Genomic DNA, 16,252 nt, shown 5'->3' on the forward strand with positions numbered 1-16,252 from the left:
AAGGGCCGACTGTATATTTATTGAAAAAAGTCCACATATAAGTGGACCCACGTAGTTCAAACCTATGTTGTTCAAGAGTCAACTGTACATGTAAAAACATTTAGAAATACTTTCGCTTTATGAAAATATATTAACTTACTAAGCAAGTGAAAACATAATAAAAATTATAAACTTATAAAAATGTGAGGAATTATATTGAAAACTCACCTAATAAATTAATGCCATCATTTACAATGAGCTGTCCATGACGCAAGTAGTTCAAAATGGGTTCAAAGTATTCAGGACTTCGGTCAATTAGGAAAGCTCCTCTATGATCCTGCTTATTTCCCCAGACACCTGTGTTACCATTGAAATGAAGAAAGTCCCCGACAATCAAAAAACAAAGTTAGAAATTTATGGAAGGAAAATTGTGGAACATACCAGTGAGTTTTCACTTTTGCGAAAATTATTGATGTCATTAAAAAGTACAGAAGGACAGGAGTTATGATGTCAATGCAGCTACAAACAGATCACACGAAATGTGAAAACAACGTGTTGCGCTCACCTTTGTCCTTAAACATGTGGGCCAGCATACTGTCGGGTTCTTTATTCACTAAAGTGCTCCTAAGGATTCAGGGAAAAAAATTGATTTCTCCATTTGTCTTTATAAACAAACATATTTAAGTCAAGAGTATACTCGATCCCAGCTGCTCTCTCAAAAAGATGCATGCTACAACCTGGTAGGAGTGACGCTGGGAAACAAAAACGTGCAATAAGTTGCCATTTATCAAAATCTCTCTAATCTGGCACTTCCTTTGATTTACATATTGTTTTAGTTTCCTTTCATTTAAAAACTAATCTGTCCTTTCAGCAAGCTATTACATCTTAATATTCTTGATCTAAACGTATTTTTCTTATCCCTGTAATATAAGCAGCTGTAGTCTGTACGAATTTCAACATTGTTAACTTTTACTTGTGTTGCATGTATGTTACTCAATATCTAAAAAGCATGTTGCAAAACACTGAATTCATGCTTTTCATGCTTTCTCTGGAATGACTTGTGAACCATTTTTCCATTCTTTAAAAAAACTTTCTGAAAATAGTTTCAGATCACATAATATATTAAGCAGCATTTCAACATCTTCTAAGGAAATCATCAAACTGAAGGAAAGAACAAATGGTACATAGTGCCCCCCAACACACATGTGCACACACATGCACACGCACCTACCGTGTAGTTGTAAAGTACCGCCCTCCAACATTTAACGTTAGCCAGTCTGTGTGAGATCCTGACAAGCCTTCGGGTAGTTTAGAATCTGTCTGAGGATCTAGAGATGACATGTAGAAAATAAGAAATACATTTAGATTAGGGATTTGGAGAAAATGGCAATAGCATAATTCTTAAAACTAAAAACACACATAAAAGCGTACCAGAAGTACTAAGACGGTAAAATTTATACCCATGGACAGCATCTAAAACAAACTAAGTGATAAGGTACTCCCACCAACCCTGACAGCTAGAAGACCAGCACCTCTGAAGGAAGAAGCTGAGAGCAACAACAGGTTATGTGATGAACCTAAGATTCCAAAGGAATCCATAAATATGCATGTCAAAGCTCAGCAAGTCCATTTGAGAAATGCAGACTGAAGGTGGGAGGGCTATGCCCGCTCCAACCATCAGTGATGCAAGTAGTTTGCAGTGAGATCTGATGAGGCTGGAAATGAACTCTCAAAACCCAACAGCCAAAATCTCTTCCAGGACAAAGCCCCACTCTGCAGATAAAATATTAGGAAAAGAATCCAAGTTGAACAAAATAGTGATAACAGAGACAAAAGAAAAAGGATTATGGTTAAAAAGTCAAAAAGGCCTAACAGAACCAGACTATATCTGAAAGTGAGTTCTATATTTAACACTTTACAAAAACCACAGAAAAGGAAAAACTCTGGAGCCATGAAATTTGAAAAACTTTCCTAGGTCAGCCCTCCCTTCTCAAGTTAAGGAAAACTAACTCCACATAAAAATAAGCAACAGAAAAAGACTGAGATCAAATCCTATGTAAAATTTTTAAAAGGGTACGAATTACATCTCTAAAGACAACGAAAATGTGCCAGAAAGAAATGCCCACAAAATAGATTAAAAACGATAATATTCCAAAACATGCTTAAAAAAAGGTAATTCAAGTTATAAAAGAATAAAATAAACCAGAATTACAAAATTCAGAAATGAGATGAGAAAACTCAGGAGGCAATGGAAATAAAAAGAAAAACAATTCTGCAAATGAAGATTAAACTAGAAGACAAATAGGAGTAAATAAACACAACAGATAATGCCTCAAGGGAAATAAAAGATGCAAAAGATGCTTTAAAAATTAAAAAGAAATAAAGAAATGAAAAAGGATTTAATAGATTTCAAATATATTAGACAGGTGTAGAAGATCCAACATATATGCAATTGGAGTCCTGGAAGAAAAACATCAAAGCAAGGAAAAATAAATAAATATATAATTTAAACGTAAAACTTTTTTGAAATTTATTTTTTAAAATCAACCCAGAACACCCATAAAGAGTCTATGAAAATAACTGTATTTTAAAGAAAGAGACTAAGCCTTTGGGTGACTTAGGAAAAATAATCACTTACAAAGGATCAGATTTTTTCAATACCAACACTTTATGCCAGAATAAAATAACAGTAACATGTTTAAGATATCTGGAGAAAGAAAATGTGGCCTAAGTATTTTTTAACTGCTTCATTAAGGAATAACTGATAATAAACTACACACCATTAAAGTTCACAGTTTAAGTTTTGACATATCATTTTATATCCAGCCAACTGACTTTCAAGTTTAGAAGCCATAAACTGTTATTAACATGCAAGATGTCAAAAAACGTTGTTCTCACAAGTTCTTTGTAAGGCATCTACCGGAGGACAAGTTTCAGACAATCACTGGAGGCATCAACATAAGGACTTGAGGTAAACATTAAATTCACTTGCAAGGAGTAAAACTCAGAGATGGTTTGAAGGGAGAACATATAGCATATAGTGGCTACTAACACTGTAGAAACAACTATTTTCTAAGTAAGAGAAGAAAGGAATGAACATATACAAAAAATGTTTAACTCTTTAGTAATCATATTGATGTTAAAAGTATTGGGATCGTTACTCTGACACTTCTTTGTGTGTTTTGTGTGGGATGAAGTAAATCTAATTATGTGACATTATAAATCTATCATTCCCTATATCCCTCAAAATCAGGATTATTGATATGGAAGAAAGGAGATGTAAGATAAAAGTTAAATAAAAATCTTACAATCTCAATTATAAACCAGAAGTATTAGTATGAACCCATGAGATAGTCTGTCTATATGTTATGTTATATATAAAGCTTTGCAATAAAACATACTGCATATAATATATAAATTTTATCCCTGGCTAGCTATGCATTTCCAGCTCTGTCCACCAAAAAGCCTAGTAATAATGAGGAACCCAATAACAATGAGCCTCCCTAGCACCCAGACTCTGTCTTGAAATGATATATCCAACTAAAAGAAATCCAAGCTTCTTAGAAAAAACATTGATCAGGATCTGGGACAGGAGAAGTATAAGATTAACACTTTGTTATTCCAGAGAGTAAGGAACTGTAAAAGACTAATGAGGTTGTGTTAAAAGAACTTAAAGAGGTTTCCACCGGCCCAAAGTAGGATAATCTAGGCATCAATTAACACAGAGGATAAAAATATACCAAATATTTTTAAATCCAAGAGTTCATAAAGATCAAACAAAACAAACACTAGTCGATGTTGGTATACATGCAATGAACCAATTAAGTGACCATGTAGAGACAGAAAAAGAGTATGCACTTCTAAATTGGCAACCACCACTGCGATAATCCTGAAAACTACCTCCATTCGCCAAATACAATTACTGTGATGGCTTAAAAATATACTTAAATATTCAGGGTGCTATTGTGTGGAACCAAATAAATCAAATACTTGTTAAAGAATATTCACTGTATTATACAACTGTAGAAGCTTGCTTCCAAATCAAATGGCAGTGTGCGTATTTATGCACGTGTGTATGGTTGAAATTTTTGACTGGTTTGATTTGACCACAGTGAATGGTTGTCAAATATTACTTATGCAGCAATACATGCTTTAAAATATGTAATATAACACTTAAGAGAAATTTTGACAACTGTCAAAGAGGAAATTTCAAAACAAAACAATTGTTTCTGAAAATCAAAACTGCCCTATTATGTCATATTTAATGAATATGTGGAGGTCTAGAGCATTTTAAAGGCATGTGTAAAAGATTAGGTATCCATATTAAATATGATCATATAATTCAAATTTAAAATTTAATTTAACACATATATCCAATGCAGAATCAAAAAAGGTAGGAAGATCTGAATACTACCACAAGATTCTAATGTTAAGCCATGTAAAATATCTGTCATTTCATCTTTCTTATTTTGGCAGACAAAATTGGCTTTTAAGAAAGTCACTTACCAATGAATGGTTCTCCTTCACACACAAATAAAACATCATCATCCCTGGGGAAATCAAAATTTAAAAAGCTACCATCAAAATCCAGAAATCACATTAATTATCTGTTGACTATAGAGGAAGTACTCAGAATTTTGTAGAAGTTAGGTTTTGCTATCTATCTGTATTGCAAAGTAGATTTAAGTTTCCAGTGCTTTCTTTGCTTAACCTCCCCTGTTCCCACCCGCAACTATCTTTCAATATAAATTAAAGATCCTGCGCATGAAAATTCTTTTGAAATGGAAAACAAAAGAAAACAAAACAAAATCCACTATACAAATTATGTGAATTCAGCTTTGTTATTAATTAAAGAATATAGTGTTATGCTCAAAGCATATGATTAAAGCCATAGCCAACTCTTCTGTTTTTACTTGAATCCTAAAAATCTAAATAAATTATTAGGGTTTTCTCTCAAACCATCAGCTGCTTTGTGCTTTGGAAATGAAAACAAATTTTCATATTAAATCTAGGAAAAATATAATTGGGACTAACTCTGTTGTGAACACCCACAAATATAAATGATTGCCCATATTCTGAAATGCTTGCTTATCGGTGTATATATATCCTATCCTCCCCTGCCCCAATCCATTCCATCATTAGTATAAGTAAATTATCAGAGATTGCTCTGTGAACCACAAATTATTAAACAGGTAGGTATTTTATAGTTTGGAAGGCTTCATCAAAGTTATAACCTTTAATGTTGCAGAAATTTTTATTTCCTGTAAGACATCACAGGAACACACTGAATTTTTCTTAAAAGCGGAGTGTGTTAAGAAGTTTAGGTTAATGTAAATCATTCATCATCAATGATGTGACTCAATTATCCATATAAACTGAAAGAACCTGGAAGATAGATATTGAAAAACTAAGAAATTCTCCTAATTTATTTAGGTTTTAAATCTTTTAGGTTTATAAGATTTTCTACTTGCTCATCATAGTCATTAACTTTTTAAGACGAGTATGAAAATTTGTTTTCTTCTTATTAACAAAAATCAACTAAACTGTATGACCCGGATAAGTCATTTAACTTCTCAGATGTTTAGTTTCCTCATTTATAAAATGAAGGGACTAGAAGTGATTAACTTTAAAGGCAGACCTGGACTTCAGTGAAAATTAAACTTTGTATGCTACTGTAATTTAGAGCATCATTATCTACACTCCATCAATTAAAAAAAAAATCCATGCTTGGCCAGTTAAATGAGATAACTCGGGCAAAGCAAATACAACGTAACTGGCACAGTCAGAACTTAATTTGTGTTCCCTTTCTATCTTCTTTGTTAAGCTTCCTGCTCCGAAATTCTATGATCCTATTAAGATGGAATGAGGTGAACTAGACACTTGTTTTAAAGAGATAAATCTGCCTTTGATAATTAAAAAACAAAACCATAAAATAAACCAAAAACCACTACTGTGGATCACCGATGAGTTAACTACTTAAAATTCTATCATATTTAGCAAGTTTTCACCAAAGTAGATCTCTGTAATGTTTATAAAATTCAAAGCATTCTTAAGAAATCAATTGAACAATATACAATAATATATAAAATTAAAGCGATCAATTAGATTTCTAACATTAAAAAATGCATATCTTATTAGATCTCTAGTAACATAAAGAAATTTCTCAAAGCCATACTATGCAGAAAGACTACTGATATATTGGAATGTAGTGAAATATGTTCTATCAGATCAACACACTCTCAGTCCAAATGGTTTAAATTCCAAAGAGCAAATTCTAGGCAATCACTTGCCAAATTCCTGAACTCTTAACAGTAATTAAACTATTGCTTCAGGGAAACAGCATAGCGCCAAGCAGCTAAGGGCACGCTCTAGACAGCTTATAAAAAAATGAAGTTTACCTGATCAAAGCAATATCATCAATCAGTCCACCTTTCCCATTATACACACTAGTGGCTTTTATGCCGAGTTTACTGCTGGCCACAGAAAGCAAATCAGATAAAGTTCCATATACAGCAACCACCTGTAAACACACCAGAGTAATATGAACAACTTATATAATGAATTTCGTCACTCACAAAATATAAACCACCACACTATAAATAGGACTAAAAAATCAGATTATCGTGTAAAAGGAGATTCTGAGAGGTTCTTAACAGTATCCTTTGACTCAATTACTTAATTCCTAATATTGCTAAAATCTACAGCTAGGGAATCAGAAATTGTCTGACTTAAAAACAATCTACAATCTTAATGTATGTTAAATAGTGCTCCAGTTCTGAAAACAGTCAGAATTTAGATTCTGGCATTTCTGTCGACGTGAGACAAATTATTTAACCTCTTTATGTTTCTACTGCTTTACCTAGAAATGAAGAAAATAGCCACACCTACATCAGAAGACTGTCATGAGGATAAAATGAATTAATGCTTAGTAAGAGCTGAGCCCAGTGCCTGAGAACTATTAGCCTTTATGACGTCGTTTTTACATTATTCTTTTGTTAGAGGAATGGTTTATTTCTGAACTAGGAATGACTTACTGCTGTTTATTATAACATTTATTACATCAACTACCATATGAAAGCCAACAACTTCCCACCTCATTTAATTCTTCAACAACTACTTCATAAAAGCCAGATTTTAGCTAACATTCTAAATATGGCAAGCAGCTGGGTTTGCTCTGTCCTGCTGAAATGATCTGTCCTGCTTTCAATCAGGCAATCTGATATGTGTGCAAGGTATATGCAATTGCTTAGGTAGGAGGTTGAGAATCTCTACAGGTGGTTAATTTCTTGCTCCAGTCATAACTGTAACTGTGGGTTCCCAGTAGCTGAGTTGTACATTTGTACCATTATCAGTTAGGATTTCTGAAAGTTATGAATAAAAAGTAGGTGAGGAGCTGAACATGAAGTATTTACAGCCAATTGACTCCTCACAGGATATTGGATAAAGGAGCCATATGAAATGAGAACTGGGGCTGGTCCTTCGTTCGCCAGTTACTGTAGTATATAGCAGACACTGAAATTTTAGTTAAATGAAGTGAATAAAGGGGTATGGAGGGCATCGTTTGCTAATATAGGAGTGTGCAATCTTTCAATAGCAGAGTACGGATTCTGTTTTCTCCTGGATCCTAAGGATAAAAAGCCAGAGAAATGTTGCAAGCTGGGGCATTTTAGGGAAGAGATGTAGGCAAGCACAATTTAAAAGTAACTAGGGAGATTATTAAAATAATGCTCAACCCATTGTCCATATGCACATGAATGGATAAACAAAATATGGTATATACATACAATGGAATATTATTCAGCTATAAAAAGCAATGGAATTCTGATACATGCTACAACATGGTTGAATCTTGAAAATATTATAAGTGAAATAAATCAGACACATAAAAGGACAAATTTTGAAATTCTATATGATTCCACTTTATGAGGTAATTAGAACAGCAAATTCATAGAGACAAAGTAGAAAGAATAAAGGTTACCAGGCCAGGGGAGAAAATGGAGAGTCATTGCTTAATGGGTACAGAGTTTCTGTCTAGGGTGATGAAAACGTTTTGGTACTAAGTACCAAGTACATTTGGTACTAAGGTTACACACCACATTGTGAATGTACTTGACACTAATGAACTGTATACTTAAAAATGGCTAAAATGTTAACTTTTATGTTATGTATATTTTTCCACAATAAAAAAATAACGCAAAGCACTTGGCACAGTGTCTTGCACACAGCAGTGTCTTGCACACAGCAGACACATTATAAATGATAAAAGCCTGAATAAAATGTGTCCCCCACATTTCCTATCATTTTTCACCTCTGAAACAGAGCCTGGAATTCTAACCATTATTACAGATACACGTTCCTGGGAGAAAAGGAAGAGAAATAAAGTACACTAGGCATTATGTACAGCAAACCTGGTTGGGTTAAGGCAGAGGGTGGAGCAAGAAAAGAGAGAAAATCATCAAAAATGCAAAGCAGCAAGAGACTGACCAAAGCAAATGCAAAACAACTTTTACAGTCTGGAAAGTGCTGTGGGTGGGAGGTAAGAAAATCCTTTTCCACATCACCATTCTTGTCATAGTTGTTATATAGGCCTTTTTCTTTCTCTTCTTATTTATCTCTGCTTCTTGTACATCTCTACATGGCTTTATTTAGCCTGACATTATCCCCTCCTCACCCTAACACCAGCTCTCTCCCCAGCATTTCTTTTCACTTCTCTCTTGCTCAGTTTGTCATATAAAATGGATGTAAATTTAATCTGTCCGTATTATGTTCACTTTAAATATCAGAGCATAACATTCTATGTGACTTACTTTTCAAAAATATATCGAATTAAATTGTTTACTAAATGCATATGATTAACTTGATTTTTTCCTTGTGGATCAGTTGTCTCCTAATGAAAATAAAGGCCACCCACCAGCCTAATTTGGAAGCCACTAGCTACAAGAGGCTATTTAGATTTTAACTTGTTAAAATTAATTAAAAGTTAAGACAGTTCATCAGCTACAGTAGCCACATTTCGGTGCTAAAAAGCCACAATAGTTTGTGGTTACCATGCTGAACAGCGTAGATATGGGATATTTCCACCAACACAGAAAGTTCTATTGAACAATGCTGTTCCAAAGAGCAGAGTAAAATGAAGAAAAAAAATCTATTTTAATTCTTAGGCTTGACAATGCCATAGCAATGTACAGCAACAAAGTGAGAGTCCAGCTCAAAACCTGTTTGTTTTATATGGAGAGTTGAGTAGTTGTCATCCTTTTTCTCCTCACTGAAGTCGAATTTGATTAAGAGATAGGAAGAAACCCACACATAGAGTTTTGCAATTCTCAGCCCAATAGGAGTTTACTTGTAAGCTGCAAGGAACCTACTCAGGAGCACATTCTAGGTATCAATTCAGTTCTTTTATTTTATTATCACTTAAATCAGCCCTAATAAAGTATCAAACACAATTTATCATTGGACTAAATATTTTCCAATCTGACTTTCTAGACTCTAAAAGTTTTAACAAGTTTTAATTTGTAAAAAGTTGTTACTCATTCTGCGACTATAGGTAACCAACTATCCCTTCGTGATGCTGATGAGCAGTGCTAAAGTTTATCCCCAAGCACTACCCTCTTCTGAAGCCAGAAAATAACCACAGCCAGTTTAAAAGAAGGATCTACTTGACTGAATGTTACATTAGCTTGCTTATTTAATAGTAGGCCTGCCATAAATATTTCCTTAATGCTGAATGAAATTTTCATTGCTTTCAGTGTTGAACTAGGACATGCCTTTTTCTGTGTGTCAGTTATATTTACTTAAGTCTTTTCCACCGACATAAAGTTGAAAAACAAAATACACGGTATAAATGCAATTCTAAAGTGATATTCATAAAACTACTCAAAGTGGCTATCTTTGGATAATGGAATTATGGTTGGCTTATTTTCTTATGAGTGTTTTGTTTTCAACATTTATTACAATGAACTTGTGTTACTTATTTAATAAGGGACAAAAGTTATAACTTATTTTAAGGTCTCCACTGCTCTAAGATACTTGTTTTAGAAATAAAAATAACTTTTGCAGTTGACAATCTAGCAATTGAAAAATTACTTTAAATGAAATAACCAAAGGGCCATAATTGGAGGAAATAAAAATGAAATTAGTACAAAGCATCTTATAATTATGTAAATTTGAAAATTTCCCTTAAATTGGACCAACATACTTGTTTTTCACTTGGAGGGCATTCTTGGCACTTATTTTTCAACTAGATCACTTTACTTTGACACTGTCAAACATACTAACAAATAAGATGGACTTATACTGTAAAACTAATGTCTAAAGCGCTTTTATATAAACTAATCAGAATATCAGATTTAAAAACATATCTCAACATAAAAATGTGATACACATGGAAAAGATTTTGAGTTGACAAGAAAGTTTCAAACAGACTGGTACATGATGTAACTTTATATAACAACTTTATTGGGAAAAGCAGCAATGGAAATCTTGTATATCATGTATATAAGTTCTAATTGTTATATACTAAGTTTACTTTTTCGTTCCCTTAGAAAGGCTGAGCATTTGTAAAATGATCATGCTTACAGTGGTTACTTGCTTCATGTGTGGGCCTGAAATTTCCATGTCATTGTGATTATCCATTTTAAAAACTTAGGCATTATACTATACTTAGACTGGAAGTATTCTATGGAGTAATTTGAGAAGCACACCTATTAAAGTTTATGACTGCTATATTATACTGTTATTTAACTTATTCCCTTCTAACTTTCAGACCCTATGACAAATGAAAGCTATCTACCAATTGGTGGAAGTAAATGGTACACTATACGTAGCAAGACATACCAATTTCAACGGAAGTTTTAAATTTGCCCTTAAATGCCATTTTCAAATTGTAACCTATGTTACAAAAATTAAAACCTGCACGTGTATTTAAAACATTTTTTTCTTACATCCTACAATTATCTATTACATGATACACAATTGTTGAATTTATGTAGGCCAATTTACCCAACCAAAGCACCAATCGCATTAGTAACTAAGTGTAGAACTCAGTTTACTCTACTTACACTTTCAGTAATAAATTAAAAAAATTAAAATGATTTTATTCCTAAAAAAGATAGCATAACTAACTCTAGATCAAGAAGACAAAAATTAAAATATTAAAAATTAAAAAGTTTGAAAATACCAAGGGTCGAAGGGGATGTGGATCAACGGGAAGGTTTATGCAATATTGGTGGGATATAAATTAATCAATGACTTTGGAAAATAATTTGGCACTATTTTGTAAAACTAAATATTCATATACCCTAACACCCAATATTTGCAATTTACATATATAGAAGCAGTGGTTCTCAAAAGTGTGTGCCTTGGTAGGCAGCCTGGAGCTGTGGAAATATATATTACCTGGAAATATATATTACTGACCTACTGACTCTGAAGCTCTGCAGGGTGGGGTCCAGCAACATGTTTTCTCAACACCTCCAGGTAATTCCAGTGCGTGCTAAAGTTTGTGAACCATGGCCCTAGAAAAAAGCTTGCATGTGTGTATGAGGACACATACATATATATATACATATATATGTGCATGTACATATATGTACATACATATATGTACATACATATATATATATGAATATTCACAGAGCACTCTTAATAGTAAACTATAAAGAAAATAAACAATTCAAATGTCTCATGACAGGATAATGGAAAAATTATGGTGGTCTATTTATATAATGGACTACTTATTATAAAGCAGCCAAAATAAATAAACTATCACTGTGTGGGACATAAGAAATGGAACCTTAGAGATATATTGAATGAAAAAAGTGAGTCCAAAAAGACTACATATGATGATACCAATTTAGGGTATGTTCCCAAACTGAGAAAACAAGAAATATATAGTTATACATACATAAGTGGCAAAACTACTATCAGGAAAAAAGAAAACATGGCAAAGAAAAATACAGAATTCATGAAAATGGGAGAGGCAGGGGATAGGAAAGCAGGCGAGCACATTAAGTTCTTGGTAACATGTTACTTCTTGGTTGTGTGGCAGGCTGATTGATAATTGTTATATTACTTTCCTTTTAATTTTTATGCATATTAATGTTCTTTATTATATGCTTTTATATGTATCAAATATATTCTAAAACTGTTTAACTTGAAGAGCAAACCCTCACAAAGTTATTAATGTTTAGATTCCAACAGGCAAAGGTTCACATAGATTTTCCCCTTTCTTCAACTCTAACAATATAATGGGTTCAAATCTGGATATTTAATATCAACAACATATTTCTGACCTAATGTCAAAGCCAGGAGAAAACAGTTATTTCCTGGACAGAGACTGTAAACATCAGTACAGACTTATGATCTATTTCATATCTAAGGAAGTCTGCAGTGCCTGGCACGGTTCCCCACACAAAGACGGCACCCTGTAAGAGTTGGCTGCATGAATGAATAAGGTATTCAAAAGTCCTATGCTTTGCACAGCTCATTATTGAATATTCTGTAGTAAAAAAAAAAAAGCAACTTATGTTCAAGCTGTACAAAACTTTGAAATGACATCAGGTTGCTCAGAAACCACTCACTACATTCAGATATCTGAGTCCTCATTTCAAATTCCTTAATGCCAATGATTACAGGGACCATTAAAAAGAGAACAATGAAAATTCTGAGCATATGGAGAAAGGATGAAAGGTTCAAGCATAACTGTCTTTTGGAACAATTAAAAAAATTCAAATGAAAAGAATATGATTTCCTAAATGATATGAGGACTTCTATCAACTTGATAGCTTGAGTCAGCTAGTAAAAATCTCCTAAATATTTATCATTAAACTTAGTGAAATTCTGCCAAATACAAAATTGACTTTAAACATTAAAAAAAAGAAGTTAAGGGAAAAATTCTTAAGTTGTTTGTCTTCGTGTGCTAGAAAATATTTTTAAATGTCTTGCTAATTGGGATGACCTCATCCTATCATAGGCTAATATTTCAAAGAAAAATAGTATAAACTTAGGGAGTGAGTGGTTGATCACTAGCGGTAGTTATTAAATAGGACTTCGGTTTTCTTTAAAACTTGGCATTTTTTGATTTTTCAGATTCAAATAGTTCCACTATTTTTTTTTTTAAATCTCATAGTTTATATCAGAGAAGTAGCAACTCTGCCATTTTCTCATTGCTTCCTTATGCTTGCATTGATTAATATTGTCTTCAATCAGCACTTTCTTTGAAGGAATCTTTTAAAGCCATAGCATTTTGGTGCGGGTTTATTTAATTAAAACTGGATAACACAAATCTTAACCTGGCACTTGTAAGCTTCACTACATCACAACGTGCCAGAGACCCAACCAGTGAAGAAACCGACCGAGTGAACGCACTCTTCTCTCAGAAGACTTGGGACCAGGTGACACATCCAGTGACTGAAAACACCTGTGTCTTTCCAGATTGGAAAAAATTAAGTTTTAACATTTTATATTTTTAAGTAAAAAATAAATATATCAAAAGTATAATATTTCTTCTCAAACTCCACTGGATCCTCTTAACCAGCTTCTGTGGTACACCATCTCACTGTGGAGTTTTAGAAAATGCAGAGCCCTCCACATCAAAACATTCACTAGTTACACAGAAAGTCATGGTGAGCAGATGCTATTGTCTCCTGCAGTGACTCTGTGCCTCTGCAACCCCAGGCTTCATGGCCCCATCTGACAACCACTGAATAAGCTTCATAGGAGAGAAACTTATTTTAAAAAACAGACTTTTTTTTTTATGACCAGGAAACAAAAATAGAAACTAGGTAAATAAAGAGATAATGGAAGTGACAGATATTCCAACCTGTGGATGGGAAATCAAACTCTATTTTATAGTTGTGCTTTGCTCCAGTATGTTCTTCATGAACATCATGTCATGATTTTGCCATCCTGGCTAACTACAGTCACTTTGTTTATATAAAAATGCAGGCTGTTATGCATTATTCTGCTATCTTTTTTTTCAAATAAGAGTAATTCTAATATATATTTTAAATCATCTGACAGGAGAGGAGAGGAAACACTGACAACTTTGGCACAGAATGTTTTCCAGTAGAGTATAAGGATTATGGCATGACTTATTTTTAATATTGAATCATATTAGCATTCTCCAGTTTGGGTTTTATGATCTTTGTAACATAAACATACTGTAATTATTTAAGATTTTTTCCCCAACCTTCTGAGATCCTCTAGCAAAATATTTTTAAAGCACATAAAATTTAAGTCCAAAAATCTAACCTAGTCAAAACTGGACAGCTTTAAAAATTTTATTAAAAATAATATGAAAAGACTAACAGCCAATCTTTGACAAGAACAAAATTCAGTGGACTTAGAAGAGATTTTACAGCCTAGTTAAATATTTACGACTGAGTCTAAAAAATGTCCTTCATGGAACAACACAGCAGAGATGTTGGATATAAAGGTCAGAAGTCTGGATTTGAGAACATATTACAATTGTAACTTTGGATATACTAACTCTTTCAGTAACAATAAGTTTTAGATTGTGATTAGTAGTTACAGACAAAACAGGCTGAGAAAAGTTAATATGGTCAGAAGTAATGTAAACCTTGGGAAGCATATGAAAACTTGAATTTATGCCAGTTCTGTTTTATATGGGTATTAATCTCTAATACCAGAAGACCACAAAATTATCATAGCAAGGTACACTGTGGTACACATTTTTATAACATGTTTACCCAAAATTGCAGAATAGTTGGAAAATCTTTTTTTATACCATGGCACAATCGCACTATTTAGAAATGTACAATGTTTCCAAAATACGAAAGAGACAAAGTTCTAGAAGATAATACAGTGAGGCCAATTTACCTTTACATTAGACTCTAAGACTTAGTTACTTCTAGACGTCATTTAACCACATTATAAATGTCTGCCTTGAACAGTCAAATTTTCCAAAGAAGCTGAACAACTTTCATGGGTGGGGCAAGAAGCTGAGAAGGAACAGATTCATTTTGGCTTGCTCTGGCGTTGGAAAAATATTTAGTACCACACCCTCAACAAAGGCCTAACACTGCGAGGAGTAATGTCAAATCAGCCCATTCTAGCCAACTGTCACAGTCCTCTAAGGAACTAAAATAAGGCGAAATAATAAAGAGTTCAGAAGTTTGGTGGCGGCGGGGCTTGGGGGACCTAAGAGAGGGGAACCATCAAGATAATGTTCCTAATTTTCAATCTTCTAGTCTACCTAGAAGAAAATTTCATTTATCCACCGATAAAGAGTTTAATTTTTACCCGATCAACCTTACATGCCTTAGTTGCTACCATCACTTTTTGGAACAGACCATTAGTCAGCACGAAGGTGAAAATAAGCGCTGTCTCAATCCAGGGGTGGGGGGCAGTGGGATCTTCATGGAGGTGGAAAGAGGAACATCAGCACCAAGCGCTCAGGTGACAGCGGCCCTCTCCCACTCCCTCCGTGCCCTCCGTTCTGCTGCCCCATACCTGGACTTGGGAACGATTAAACACAAGCTGACCTGAGCAAGTCTCCAGGGCTGCTGGGGAGTCGAAGGGCAGGCTCGAGCTAGGAATCCGCGGGTTAGGAGGAGGCCGCGGGGACTCTACATTCACCTCCTGGACGACCCCCGCCCCGGCGCACGCCCACCTCCCAGCCCCTCTCTCCAACTTCAGCCCTCTGCCCTGCGAGTCCGCTCCGCACTCCGCTGCCCTCGCCCCCCGCAGCCGGGCCCGCCTCGCCTCCTCCGGACCCGCTTACCTTTCCATTCTTGGGACTGCCGTTAAGGAACAGGGTCACCCGCCTCATCGCGCTGCCCCCACTGGGTCCTGAGTGAGTCGCCACCCTCCCACCTGGCTCTCCTCTCACCTTCTTCTTCTCCCGCCCTTCCCCTCCCTCCACCCACTCGGAATCTCCTCCCTTCGCCACCTTCCTTCTCTTATAGACACACACGCGCACGCACTCCGGGTCCCACACCCCAGGGTTGGCCGGTCCTCCTGCCCACCCCGCCCCTGGGCTCCTCAGTCAGTCTAAGGCCCTTCCCCCACCTCTCCTAGAGTGACTCTAAGCTTCACCAATCAACCCGCAGCACCGGCTAGAACTCAGCCAATCATCACCCTGCATTGGGTGGGCTCATTCTAACCCCCCACCTCCAGGTGGAGGGAGGGAAGAGAGGCTGCAGTCTGGCGGACGGGAAGGGCTATCAGCCAATCAGAGCAGAAGCTAGAGTCCAACGGCAGCTCAAAGCGTTACTGAGCAGGCGCAAACCCAACACCAGGTAGAGCTCAT

At 35.1% G+C, this 16,252-nt stretch overlaps 1 protein-coding gene across 1 annotated transcript in view; it reads right to left on the reverse strand.

Annotated features, from left to right (window-relative positions):
- KCTD9 (potassium channel tetramerization domain containing 9) overlaps positions 1 to 15,933 on the reverse strand; it is a 28,556-nt gene extending 12,623 nt beyond the window's left edge. The window contains exons 1-6 of the mRNA XM_039876144.1: positions 15,725 to 15,933; positions 6,378 to 6,499; positions 4,486 to 4,529; positions 1,211 to 1,307; positions 545 to 603; positions 208 to 336 (exon numbers count right to left, since the gene is read on the reverse strand). Of these exons, the coding sequence (XP_039732078.1) occupies positions 208 to 336; positions 545 to 603; positions 1,211 to 1,307; positions 4,486 to 4,529; positions 6,378 to 6,499; positions 15,725 to 15,772 (499 nt within the window). The 5' untranslated portion in view covers positions 15,773 to 15,933. The remainder of the gene's footprint in view (positions 1 to 207; positions 337 to 544; positions 604 to 1,210; positions 1,308 to 4,485; positions 4,530 to 6,377; positions 6,500 to 15,724) is intronic.
- Between the last annotated feature and the right edge of the window lie 319 nt (positions 15,934 to 16,252).

The sequence above is a fragment of the Pteropus medius genome, unplaced genomic scaffold, assembly GCF_902729225.1.
Source record: "Pteropus medius unplaced genomic scaffold, Ma_sr-lr_union100, whole genome shotgun sequence".
Classification (NCBI taxonomy): domain Eukaryota; kingdom Metazoa; phylum Chordata; class Mammalia; order Chiroptera; family Pteropodidae; genus Pteropus; species Pteropus medius.